The sequence below is a fragment of the Ovis aries genome, chromosome 17, assembly GCF_016772045.2.
Source record: "Ovis aries strain OAR_USU_Benz2616 breed Rambouillet chromosome 17, ARS-UI_Ramb_v3.0, whole genome shotgun sequence".
NCBI lineage: Eukaryota > Metazoa > Chordata > Mammalia > Artiodactyla > Bovidae > Ovis > Ovis aries.
This window is the reverse complement of record NC_056070.1, coordinates 44,158,375-44,172,347: the sequence shown is the minus strand read 5'-3', so window position 1 is coordinate 44,172,347 and position 13,973 is coordinate 44,158,375. Positions and strand designations below refer to the sequence as shown.

The 13,973-nt window shown below is 39.1% G+C and overlaps 1 protein-coding gene across 6 annotated transcripts in view; it reads right to left on the bottom strand.

The window, feature by feature from the left end:
* Positions 1-13,973, bottom strand: part of ZNF84 (zinc finger protein 84) — a 29,970-nt gene that overhangs the window by 6,317 nt on the left and 9,680 nt on the right. For 4 of the 6 annotated variants that reach the window (XM_027956344.2, XM_060400691.1, XM_042234430.2 and 1 more), the window contains 2 exons: positions 2,545-2,671; positions 1,186-1,281 (listed from right to left, as the gene is read on the bottom strand). In XM_027956344.2, coding sequence (XP_027812145.1) covers positions 1,186-1,281; positions 2,545-2,671 — 223 coding nt within the window. Of the gene's footprint in view, positions 1-1,185; positions 1,282-2,544; positions 2,688-8,297; positions 8,487-13,973 lie in introns of those variants that run through there. The other 2 variants (XM_060400689.1, XM_042234431.2) reach the window with 2 other exon arrangements.

The window sequence follows — 13,973 nt, the reverse complement described above, 5'->3', positions numbered from 1 at the left end:
GAACAGGCTACATGGGCTCACTCCACAGGTCCTCAGTGTCACCTGCCCCCCTTCAGCCACACTCACAGGACACTGCAGCTCAGGTCAATTGTGGGACACAACCAGCATGCCCACATCTCTCCACCAAGAGATGGAGAGATGGGCTGCAAGTGCATTCTTGGGCCATGTGCAGGGATGCCAGATACTCTGGAGCCTTAATATTCCCTGGGGCAATACTCAGTCACTGAGAAACAGGAGACAGAGGGTGGTGCTAGCTTTCTGGTTCCTCAGAGGGTTCCCAGAAGCACACTGTTCATGCATTCCTCTCTCACCCCATCTCACTTCCTCTTCTCCCACTAACACTGTAGAGATCACAGTCCCACTAAGTATCTCAGAGTCTGCTTTTGAGGGACCTTGAATTAAGTCAGTGTCACACAACAGGAAACGAGGAGGAGGGCCCAGGTCTTCAGAGCAGTGCTGGATGCTTGGTGGTGCCACGTAACTCACAAAAGAAGATGAGAACTGGGATCTACACTAGCTAGTAATTTGGGAAGTTCAGACTAGGATTAGTTTAAAGTGGGAATAGAGAAGTCTTTCAAAAGATGTTTTCCAAAGGTAAAAAACTTAGTTTAAAAAAAAAAAAGGTAGAAAAGAGGTAATTCCATATACTCCATGTCTAGGCTACAGAAAAAGCACAACAGAACTTGACCAACTAAGGGGAGAAGTGGACCAACAGTTTGTGAGGAATAATAATCCACTTTCTGATATAATAAGGCTGAACAGAGAGGGTTTCACATCAGAGACACCCAAAGTGGGAAAAATAAAGCCCTGATGGTCAAGCGCAGGTGTCTTTGACCACAGAGAGAAGGGAGGACAGAAGGAGATTAACCACATCAGGGGACAGAATACCTAACAAGAAGTCAAAGTCCCAGATGTGAAAGACTGGGAATAACATCATGGGCCAAACCAGCTGGAAACATTTCACTTCAAGCTACGAGCAAAGAAGCCACATGTACTTCAAGCTATGAGCAAAGAAGCCACATGTAATGTGATTCACTTCAGTAGCTCATGTTAACTGTTCTGAATCACGATTAAAGGTTTGAGATTTTGAAAAGAGCCCTCTAAGGCACATTTCAAGGATGCCAAGCACCACCAGCTGAGAATGACTTCCACCTTCTCTCCTCTGTCTGGTCTTCATACACTCACCTAACGAGTCTGAACTTGGAATTTCTCCATCTCCTGTCCATGGCTCTTCTCCTTGCTCCAACTTAAGGATGACACCAGGTTTCATAACTTCATAACCTGTTCAGGGAAAATCACAAAAACCTTGGCCCCTACTGCATGGCCTTTGAGGCCTCTGAAGAAGAAGCAAGGTTTGGAATTAGCTGACCCAGTGAAGCCACCCACATGAATACCAACAAAGTAAACAATCCTCAGAGGAATGGTAACAGTCTCCCCAGTGGATAATATGGTCTAAGAATCTTTGACTTCTATAACTCAAGTCCAAAACCATAAACCTTTCAGAGGCTCTGTAGTTGGTCTGCCCTGGTTCAAATCCAGGCTCTTTCATTTCCTAGCTGTCAGGCCTTGGGAAAAATACTTAACTCTTTTCTTTGTTTCAATTTCCTCACTAGAAGAAAAAAAAAAAAATAGTGCAGCACACCTGCCACACAGGATTACTCTTACAATTGAGTCAATATAAGAACAATATGTGAAATTCGGTAAATTACATGCCTCAGGAGCTTTGTTGCTGTTCAGTCACTCAGTCGTGTCCGACTATTTGCGACCCCATGGACTGCAGTATGCCAGGCTTCCCTGTCCTTTGCCATCTCTCAGAGCTTGCTCAAACTCATGTCCACTGAATCAGTGATGCCATCCAACCATATTCAATCTTTCCCAGCATCAGGGTCTTTTCTAATGAGTTTGCTCTTCATATTAGGTGGCCAAAGTATTGGAGCTTCAGTTTCAGCATCAGTCCTTCCAGTGAATATTCAGGACTGATTTCCTTTAGGATTGACTAGTTTGATCCTCTTGCAGTTCAAGTGACTCTCAAGAGTCTTCTCCAATACCACAGTTCAAAAGCATCAATTCTTCAACACTCAGCCTTCTTTATGGTCCAACTCTCACTCACATCCATATATGACAACTAGAAAAACCATAGCTTTGACAATATGGACCTTTGTTGGTAAAGCCTCAGGAGCCTCACTACCACTATTGCTATTAACTTCAGAGGTGGCACAATGAAATTAAGACTTCATTATTGGAAGGTGAGGTTCAAATACTTTTCCTGGGACTGTCATAGTCCAAGAACTTTGATTTCTAAAATTTAGGTCCAAAATCATTAAAAAATTTGCAAGTCCCAGAACTCTCAGAAACTAAAAAAGAACAAGCAAGGTACTAGACACAATATGAGATCTTCTGGGAAGTTTTTCTTTTTTTGTCTATGCTACAAAGCTCTCAGGATCGTAGTTCCCTGACCAGGGATTGAACCCAGGCCCCCCTGAAGTAGAAGTACAGAGTTCTAACTGCTGGACTGTCAGGGAAGTCCTGGGTAGCTTTTCTTACCTAGGGACACGAGACTGCTATAATTCTCCAACATGACATCCTTGTATAAGTCCTTCTGATGGGGGTCCAGTAGCTGCCATTCCTTCTGGGTGAAGTCCACAGATAAATCTTCAAATGAGAATGACCCCTGTAAGAGCACAGTCCTAGTGAATCAGAAGCAGAAATCACTAGGTGATATAGGAAACAAGTATCAGAGCTTAAACACATCATTTTTATCATGGTAAGTTACAGAATGTCTATTGGGTCCCAACTTTTGCACTCTGTTTTGTGGGATAAAAGGCAATTATGCATTCTTTCATCCTCTCATTTACATGAGAACTGAAATACATGAGTTTAAATTTTCCAAACCACTAACAAAGTTTTCACTGAATGTCAAATTTGGCACCAGAAGAGGCAGCAACAAAAGAAAGATAATAAAACAATATCCTCAAAAACTTCTTAGGTTGTAGACATATACAAATGTGTACACTTATAAATAAAGCAAGTTGCTTTAAGAGTTAAGGCAGAAAGTCCAGTGAGGGCATGACATGGGTCAGAGAGGGAGCCTAGCACTCCATCTATGGTCATATCAGTCTCTACTGAAGATGTGATACATGAAATAAAGTTTTAGGAAATTAGTAGTGGTTTCCATAGAAAAGGGGATGCAAAAGCATTCTGAGTGACATCAGGTCCAAAATGGGGACCCAAACTGCTAGGGTAACACAGTATAAACAGTTCAGTCAGACAAGGTCCCAGGGTACCTGTAGTGACTGGACTGCAGGCCACAGTGGGAGCAAGGCAGATGTGGTTACCACACCTTCTCACTGCTGACAATTAGCCATTAGAGATTTTACAGGATGGAAGTGATATAACCTAATTTACATTGCAGAAAGATATTCAGATATTAAAAAAATTAATTTTATTTATTTATTTTTATTTTTGACTGCTCTAGATCTTTGTTGCTGTGTGTGGCCTTTCTCTTGCTACAGTGCACAGGCGGCTCAGTGTGGTGGCTTCTTCTGTTGCAAAGCACAGGCTCTAGGGCACATGGGCTTTTGGTAGTTGTCGCATGCAGACTCTAGAGCAAGCAGGCTTAAGTAGTTGCAGCTCACAGGCTCTGGAGTGTAGGCTCTGTAGTTGTGGTGCATGGGCTCAGTTACCCCGTGGCATGAGGAATCTTCCCAGACCGGGGATCGAACCCCCGTCTCCTACATTAGCAGGCAGATTCTTAACCAATGGACCACTAGGGAAGTCGTGGTATCTGGATTTTAAATCAAGATGGATTTCTGTCCCAAAGTCTCCTAAGATGACAAGAAAGCACAAACATACTCTTTCAAAAATTCACAATACCACCAGAAAATAAGAAACCTGACTGTAAACAGCACATCACACACTTTGAGAGTGATGAAAGGGAAAAACCTACAATCAAGAATACTCTGCCTACCAAGCAATCTTGTTCAGATTTGACAGAAATCAAACACTTTACAGACTAAAGAAAACCTAAAAGAATTTAGCACCACCAAACCAGCTTTACAACAAATGACAAAGGAATGTCTCAAGGTGAAAAAGAAAATTAAGAAACAAGAAAGTCCACCAGTAAAGGCAAACACACAGTAAACCTGGTAATCCACACACAAAGCTGGTGAGAAGGTTAAAAGACAAAGCTGGTAAATCATTTATCAATAAGCAGTTAAGGGATCATAAAATAGATGTAAAATATGGTAACAACAGTAATTGTGAGGGGAGGAGAACATAAATGCAGGCTTTTAAAAATGCATTTGAAATTAAAAGATGAGCAACTTAAAGTAATCACTTATATATACAGATTGCTATACAAAGACCTCATGGTAACCACAAATCAAAACATCTGTAATAATAGATATACATACTAGAAAAGAAAAAGGGATACAAGCCTAACATTAAAGAGAGTCATCTAATCACAAGAGAAGAGAACAAAAGACAGGAAAAAGGAGACCTACAGAAACAAATCCAGAACTTCTCTGTTACAAGACAAAAGAGGACACTATATAATGATTAAGGGATCAATCCAAGAAGAAGATATAATAATTATAAATACATATGCACCTAACATAGCACCTCAATGTATAATGCAAATGTTAACAGACATAAAGGGAGAAACTGACAGTAACACAATAATGTGCTGTGCTGCTGTGTTCAGTCACTTCAGTCATATCCAACTCTTTGCAACCCTATGGACTGTAGCCCACCATGCTCCTCTGTTCACTGGATTCTTTAGACAAGAATACTGGAGTGGGTTGCCATTTCGTTCTCCAGAGGATCTTCCTGATCTAGGGTTTGAACTTGCCATCTCCTGTGTCTCCTGCATTGCATGTGGATTCTTTACCGCTGGGCCACTGGTTTTATATATTACACCCACACACAAACACATAAAATAGGGGACTTTAACACTTCACTTACATCAATGGACAGATCATGTAGACTAAAGAATCAGTAAGGAAACACTGGCCTTAAAAAACGTATTAGACTAAACTGGTTAATATAAACATAGAGAACATTACACTCAAGACCAGCAGAATATACAATCTTTTCAAAAGCATATGGAACATTCTCCAGATCACTGCAAAACAAGCCTGCATAATTTTAAGAAAACTGAAATCATATCAAGCATCTTTTGCAACCACAACGTGGTTGAGGTTAGAAATCAACTGCAAGGAAAAAAAAAACTGCAAAAAACACAAGCACATGGAAGCTGTAATATGCCAGTGATTCAATGGACCACTGAACAAATCAAGGAGGAAAAAAAAAAACCTAGAGACAAATGAAAATAAAAACATGATGACCCCAAACCTACGGGATGCAGCAAAAACAGTTCTAAGAGAGAAGTTTATAGTGATACAAGCTTACTTCAGAAAACAAGAAAAATCTCAAATAAACTAGCCAACCTTACATGTGAAGCAACTAAAGAAAGAAAAACAAAATCCAAAGTTAGTAGAAAGAAATCATACAGATCAGAAGAGAAATAACTGAAATAGGGATAAGGGAAGAAAAAACAAAAAAGGAAAAGATCAGTGAAACTAAAAATTGGTTTTTTGAAGAGACAAAACTGACAAACCTTTAGCCAGACTCATCAGGAAAAAAGGGAGAGGGCCCAAATCAATAAACTCAGAAATGAAGTTACAACCAACACTACAGAAATAGAAAGGCTCATAAGAGACCACTACAAGTAACTATATACCAATAAAATGGTCAACTTGGAAGAAATGCAAGAAAAAGACATAAAAAAGGCAAGATGGTTGTCTGAGAAAGCCTTACAAATAGCTGAGAAAAGAAGAGAAGTGAAAGGCAAAGGAGAAAAGAAAAGATATACCCATCTGAATGCAGAGTTCTAAAGAATAGCAAGGAGAGATAAGAAAGCCTTCCTCAGTGATCAGTGCAAAGAAATAGAGGAAAACGATGGAATGGGAAAGACTGGAGATCTTTTCAAGAAAATTAGAGATACCAAGGGAACATTTCATGGAAAGATGGGCTCAATAAAGGACAGAAATGGTATGGACCTAATAGAAACAGAAGATATTAAGAAGAGGTGGCAAGAACATACAGAAGAACCATATAAAAAACATCTTCCTGACCCAGATAAACATGATGGTGTGATCACTCACAAAGAGCCAGACATCCTGAAATGTGAAGTCAAGCGGTCCTTAGGAAGCATCTCTACAAACAAAGCTAGGGGAGGTGATGGAATTCCAGTTGATGTATTTCAAATCCTGAAAGATGATGCTGTGAAAGTGCTACACTCAATATGCCAGCAAATTTGGAAAACTCAGCAGTGGCCACAGGACTGGAAAAGGTCAGTTTTCATTCCAATCCCCAAAAAGAGCAATGCCAAAGAATGCCCAAACTACTGCACAATTGCACTCATCTCACACGCTAGCAAAGTAATGGTCAAAATTCTCCAAGCCAGGCTTCAACAGTACGTGAACTGTAAAATTCAAAATGTTCAAGCTGGATTTAGAAAAGGCAGAGGAGCCAGAGATCAAATTGCCAACATCCGCTGGATCATGGAAAAAACAAGAGAGTTCCAGAAAAACATCTACTTTTGCTTTACTGACTATTCCAAAGCCTTTGACTGTGTAGATCACAACAAACTGTGCAAAATTCTTCAAGAGATGGGAATACCAGACCACCTTATCTGCATCCTGAGAAATCTGTATGCAGGTCAAGAACCAACAGTTAGAACCGGACATGGAACAATAGACTGGTTCCAAATTGGGAAAGGAGTATGTCAAGGCTGTATATTGTCACTCCGCTTATTTAACTTATATGCAGAGCACATCATGTGAAATGCTGGGCTGGATGAAGCACAAGCTGGAATCAAGATTGCCAGGAGAAATATCAATAACCTCAGGTATGCAGATGATACCACCCTTATGGCAGAAAGTTGACAGGAACTAAACAGCCTCTTGATAAAAGTGAACGAGGAGAGTGAACAAGTTGGCTTAAAACTCAACATTCAGAAAACCAGGATCATGGCATCTGGCCCCATCACTTCATGGCAAATAGATGGGGAAACAATGGAAAGAGTGACAGACTTTATTTTGGGGGTCTCCAAAATCACTGCAGATAGTGACTGCAGCCATGAAATTAAAAGATGCTTGTTCCTTGAAAAGCATCTTTTCAAGAAAAGCAATGACCAAGCTAGACAGCACATTAAAAAGCAGAGACATTACTTTTCCAACAAAGGTCCATCTAGTCAAAGCTACGGTTTTTCCAGTAATCATCTATAGATGTGAGAGTTGGACTATAAAGAAAGCTGAGCACCAAAGAATTGATGCTTTTGAACTGTGATGTTGGAGAAGACTCATGAGTGTCCCTTGGACTGCAAGGAAATCAAGCCAGTCAATCCTAAAGGAAGTCAGTCCCGAATATTCATTGGAAGGACTGATGCTGAAGCTGAAGCTCAGTACTTCGGCCACCTGATGCAAAGAACTGACATTAGAAAAGAGCCTGATGCTGGAAAGATTGAAGGCAGGTGGAAAAGGGGACAACAGAGGATGTGATGGTTGGATGGCATTACCAACTTGATGGACTTGAGTTTGAGCAAGTTGCAGGAATTGGTGATGGACAGGGAAACCTGGCGTGCCGCAGTCCATGGGGATGCAAAGAGTCAGACACGACTGAGTGACTGAACTGAACTGGAAGAAATGGAAAAATTCTTAGCAAAGTATAATCTCTTAAGACTGAACCAGAAAGAAATAGAAGATATGAACAGATCAATTACCAGTAATGAGATTGAATTAGTAATTTAAAAACTACCAACAATAAAAGTCCAGAAGCAGATGACTTCACAGGTGAATTCTACCAAACATTTAAAGAGTTAATACCTATCCTTATGAAACTATTCCAAAACTTGCAGATGAACACTTCCAAACTCATTCTATGAGGCCATCATCACCCTGATACCTAAACCAGACAAAGGTATCACACACAAATAAAGAGAATTACAGGCTGATATCACTGATAAACATAGATGCAAAAATCCTCATAAAAATACTAGCAATGTGAATCCAACAATATAGTAAAAGGATGGATCATACACCATGATCAAAAGGAGTTTAACTCAGGGAGAGAAGGATTTTTCAGTATCTGCAAATCAATCAACATGATATACCACATTAACAAACAATAGAATAAAAACCATATAATCATCTCAATAGATGCAAAAAAGGCTTTTGACAAAATTTAACACCCATTTATGATAAAAACTCCAAAAAGTAAGCATAGGGGAAACATACCTCAACACAATAAAGGCCATATATGACAAACACACAGCTACCATCATATTCCATGGTGAAAAGCTGAAAGTATCCCTTCTAAGATCAGGAACAAGACAAAGATGCCCACTCTTGCCACTTTTATTCAACAGTTTTGGAAGTCCTAGCCATGGCAATCAGAGAAGAAAAAGAAATAAAAGGAGTCCAAATCTGAAAAGAAGAAGTAAAATTATCAGTTTTCAGAAGATATAATACTATACATTGTTGTTTAGTTGCTCAGTCATATCTGACTCACTTGCAACCCCATGGACTATAGCCCACTAAGCTCCTCTGTCTGGGACCCCCTGGGATTTCCCAGCCAAGAATACTGGAGTGGGTTGCCATTTCCTTCTCCAGGGTATCTTCCCAACCCAGGGACTAAACCCTTGTCTACTGCCAAGTCTCCTGCAGTGCAGGCAGATTCTTCACTGCGGAGCCACTGGGGAAGTCCCTGATACTATACACAGAGAGTCCTAAAGATGCCACCAGAAAACTACTAGAACTCATCAATAAATTTGGTAGAGTTTCAGGATACAAAATAAATACACCAAAATCCATTGCATTTCTATATACGCAAGAATACACAGAAGAACTGTACAAAAAAGATCTTCAGGACCCAGATAATCATGATGATGTGATCACTAATCTAGAGCCAGACATCTTGGAATGTGAAGTCAAGTGGGCCTTAGAAAGCATCACTACAAACAAAGCTAGTGGAGGTGATGGAATTCCAGTTGAGCTGTTTCAAATCCTGAAAGATGATGCTGTGAAAGTGCTGCACTCAATATGCCAGCAAATTGGGAAAACTCAGCAGTGGCCACAGGACTGGAAAAGGTCAGTTTTCATTCCAATGCCAAACAAAGGCAATGCCAAAGTATGCTCAAACTACCACACAATTGCACTCATCTCACATGCTAGTGAAGTAATGCTCAAAATTCTCCAAGCCAGGCTTCAGCAATATGTGAACCATGAACTCCCTGATGTTCAAGCTGGTTTTAGAAAAGGTAGAGGAACCAGAGATCAAATTGCCAACATCCACTGGATCATGGAAAAAGCAAGAGAGTTCCAGAAAACATCTATTTCTGCTTTATTGACTATGCCGAAGCCTTTGACTGTGTGGATCATAATAAACTGTGGAAAATTCTGAAAGAGATGGGAATACCAGACCACCTGACCTGCTTCTTGAGAAATCTGTATGCAGGTCAGGAAGCAACAGTTAGAACTGGACATGGAACAACAGACTGGTTCCAAATAGGAAAAGGAGTATGTCAAGGCTGTATATTGTCACCCTGCTTATTTAACTTCTATGCAGAGTACATCATGAGAAATGCTGGACTGGAAGAAACACAAGGTGGAATCAAGATTGTTGGGAGAAATATCAATAACCTTAGATATGCAGATGACACCACCCTTATGGCAGAAAGTGAAGAGAAGCTAAAAGCCTCTTGATGAAAGTGAAAGAGGAGAGTGAAAAAGTTGGCTTAAAGTTCAACATTCAGAAAACGAAGATCATGGCATCCGGTCCCATCACTTCATGGGAAATAGATGCAGAAACAGTGGAAACAGTGTCAGACTTTATTTTTTTGGGCTCCAAAATCACTGCAGATGGTGACTGCAGCCATGAAATTAAAAGACGCTTACCCCTTGGAAGAAAAGTTATGACCAACCTAGATAGTATATTCAAAAGCAGAGACATTACTTTGCCAACAAAGGTCCGTCTAGTCAAGGCTATGGTTTTTCCAGTGGTCCTGTATGGATGTGAGAGTTGGACTGTGAAGAAGGCTGAGCGCCGAAGAATTGTTGCTTTTGAACTGTGGTGCTGGAGAAGACTCTTGAGGGTCCCTTGGACTGCAAGGAGATCCAACCAGTCCATTCTGAAGGAGATCAACCCTGGGATTTCTTTGGAAGGAATGATGCTAAAGCTGAAGCTCCAGTACTTTGACCACCTCATGCGAGGAGTTGACTCATTGGAAAAGACTCTGATGCTGGGAGGGATTGGGGGCAAGAGAAGAAGGGACGACTGAGGATGAGATGGCTGGATGGCATCACGGACTCGATGGACGTGAGTCTGAGTGAACTCCGGGAGATGGTGATGGACAGGGAGGCCTGGCGTGCTGCGATTCATGGGGTTGCAAAGAGTCGGACACAACTGAGCGACTGAACTGAACTGAACTGAATAATGAAATATCAGAAAGAGAAATTAAGGAAACAATCCCATTTACCACTGCATCAAAAAGAATAAAATATCTAGAAATAAACTGATCTAAGGAGGCAAAAGACCTGTGCTCTGAAAACTACAAGATGCTGATGAAAAAAAAAGGTGATACAAATAGATGGAAAGATACACTATGTTCTTGCATTGGAAGAATCAATATTGTTAAAATGACCATAATACTCAAGACAATCTACAGATTCAATGTAACCCCTATGAAATTAGGGCATTTTTTTCACAGAACTATTAATAGAACAAATAGTATTAAAATATGTATAGAAAGATAAAAGATCCCAAATAATCAGTAAAGAATCTTTAATAGAGCTGGATGAATCACACCCTCTGACTTCAGACTATACTACAAAGGTACAGTAATCAAAACATTATGGTACTGGCACAAAAGCAGACATATACATCAATGAAACTAGATAGAAAGCCTAGAAACATACCCACACACTAGGGTCAATTAATCTACAACAAAGTAGGGGAAAACATACAACAAAGAAAAGATAATCTTATCAATATGCAGTGCTAAGAAAACTGGGCAGTTACACATAAATGAATGAAAGTAGAACCTTCTCTAACACCACATATGAAAATACACTCAAAATGGATTAAAGATCTAAATGTGAGACTGGATACTATAAAACTCCTTGAGGAAAACACAGGGAGAATACTTTTTGATATAAATCTCAAAAATAATTTTTTGGATCTGTCTCCTAGAGTAATGGAAATAAAGCAAAAATGAACAAATTGGATCTAATTAAACATAAAATCTTTTGCACAGCAAAGGAAACCAGAAACAACATTTAAAGACAACCTACAGAATGGAAGAAAATATTTGCAAATGATGTGGCTGACAAGGTCTTAGTTTCCAAAATATACAAACAGCTCATAAAGCTCAATATCAAAAAAACAAACAATTCCATCAAAAAATGGGGCAGAAGACATTAGTAGACATTTTTCCAAAGAAGACATATAGATGGTCCAAAAGCACATGAAAAGATGTGCACCATCACTAATTATTAAAAAAGTGCAAATCAAAACTACAATAAGGTATCACCTCACAGCAGACAGAATGGCCATCATCAAAAAGTCTAAAAATAATAAATGCTGGAGAGGGCATGGATCAAATGGAACCCTCCTACACTGTTGGTTGGAATGTAAATTTGTGTAGTCACTCTGGAAAACAGTATGGAGGCTCCTTAAGAAACTAATTATAGAGTTACCACAGACTTGGCAATCTCACTCCTGGGCATATATCCAGAAAAGATTAAAACTCTTACTTGCAAAGATACATGTGCCTCTTAAGTTCACAGCAGCACTATTTACAATAGCCAAGACATAGAAGTGATCTCAGTGTCCACGGAAAAATGGATAAAGATATGGTATATATACACAGTGGAATACCAGTCATAAAAAAGAATGAAATCATGCCATTTGCAGCAACATGGATGGACCTAGAGATTATCATGCTGAGAAGTAAGTCAGATAGAGAAGGACAAATATTATATATCACTTATAAGTGGAATCTAAAAAAGTAATACAAATGAACTTATTTATTAAACAGAAACAAACTCACAAATATAGAAAACAAACTTATGGCTACTAAAAGGGTAAGGAGGGAAATGTGAAGGGATAAATTAGAAGTTTGGGATTAACATATACACACTACTATATATAAAATCCCATTGATAACCAATAAGGACCTGCACAGGGAGCTATATTCAGTATCTATAATACCCTATAATGAAAAAGAATCTGAAAAAGAATATATATATATATGCATATACATATAAACGCTATAACCTGAAAGTAACACAACATTGTAAAATCACCTATACTTTAATAAAATACTTATAAGTGATTGTTCATATTAGTACTACTTATAAAAATTTATTTATATAACAAATATACCAAAAAGTATAAATATTCCAAGTGTCCATCAAGTGGTGAATAGATAAATAAAAAATGATATATTCAATACAATGGAATACTATTCAACAATAAGAATGTGTTTCTGACATATACTAAAACATAGATGGACCTCAAAAATACTATGCTAATTGAAAGAAGCTAGAAACAAAAGATTATGCTTTCATAAAAATCAATTTATATGATATTTCCAAAGGGAAAACCTGTATAGACAGCAGGCAAATTAGTGGTTGCCTCAGGCCGGGGATGGGAGGAGAAACCGACTGCAAATGTCACAAAGATTCTCTTGGGATGATAGAACCCTTCTAATACTGGATTGTGATGATGGTTATATAATATAAAGTTGCTAAAAAAATTACTGAATTATACACTTGTCAGTGATGTCAGTGGATCCTACTGACATAGTTCAATAATGGTGTTAAAAAGATAATATTAATTTATGTCAACATACATGGCAACTTAGATAAAATAGATATATTTCTTGAAAGACAATGTACTCAAAAGTGACAGAAGAAAGAAGGTCTGAATTAGTCCTTTAACTATTACAGGAATTGACCCTCACAATTAAAAACCTTCCTTCAAAAAAACCACAAGTTTTAGATGGCTTCAGAGGTGAATCCTTCCCAACATTCAAGGAATAAATAAAATGATCTCATATAAATTCTTTCAGAGAATAAACAGTACAAACTTCTTAATTCATTTTGTAAGGCCAGCAGACCTCTAATCCCAAATGAGACATGAACACAACAAAAGAACATTACAAGCTCTTAGAGAATCAAAATTCCTAACAAAGTGTTAGCAAATTGAATTTAGCCATGCAGAAAAGGGGCTTCCCTGGTGGCTCAGATGGTAAAAAATCTGCCTGCAACGCAAGAGACCTGGGTCTGATTCTTGGGTTGGGAAGACCTCCTGGAGAAGGGAATGGCTATCCACTTCAGCATTCTTGCCTGAAGAATCCCATGGACAGAGGAGCCTGGAGGGCTACCGTCCATGGGGTTGCAAAGAGTTGGACGCGACTGAGCAATTAACACACACACATGCATAAAAAGTATAATGTGGCCTGACCAAATGAAGTTTCTTTCAGTTATGTAAGATACTGATTCTGAAAATCACTATTATATTAACAGAATAAAGGAGAAAAGCCATTATCATTTCAAAATGCAGAAAAGGCATATTGTGAAAATCTGTTCATTGTAAAATACTATCAACAAACTAGAAATAGAAGGAAATTTAATCTGATAATCATAATCTATAAAATATGTACAGCTAGCATCATCAGTTCAGTTTAGTTCAGTCGCTCAGTCGTGTCTGACTTTTTGCGACCCCATGATGGCAGCACGCCAGGCCTCCTTGTCCATCACCAACTCCCGGAATTCACTCAGACTCACGTCCATCGAGTCAGTGATGCCATCTAGCCATCTCATCCTCTGTCGTCCCCTTCTCCTCCTGCCCCCATTAGAGACTTTTCCAATGAGTCAACTCTTCACATGAGGTGGCCAAAGTACTGGAGT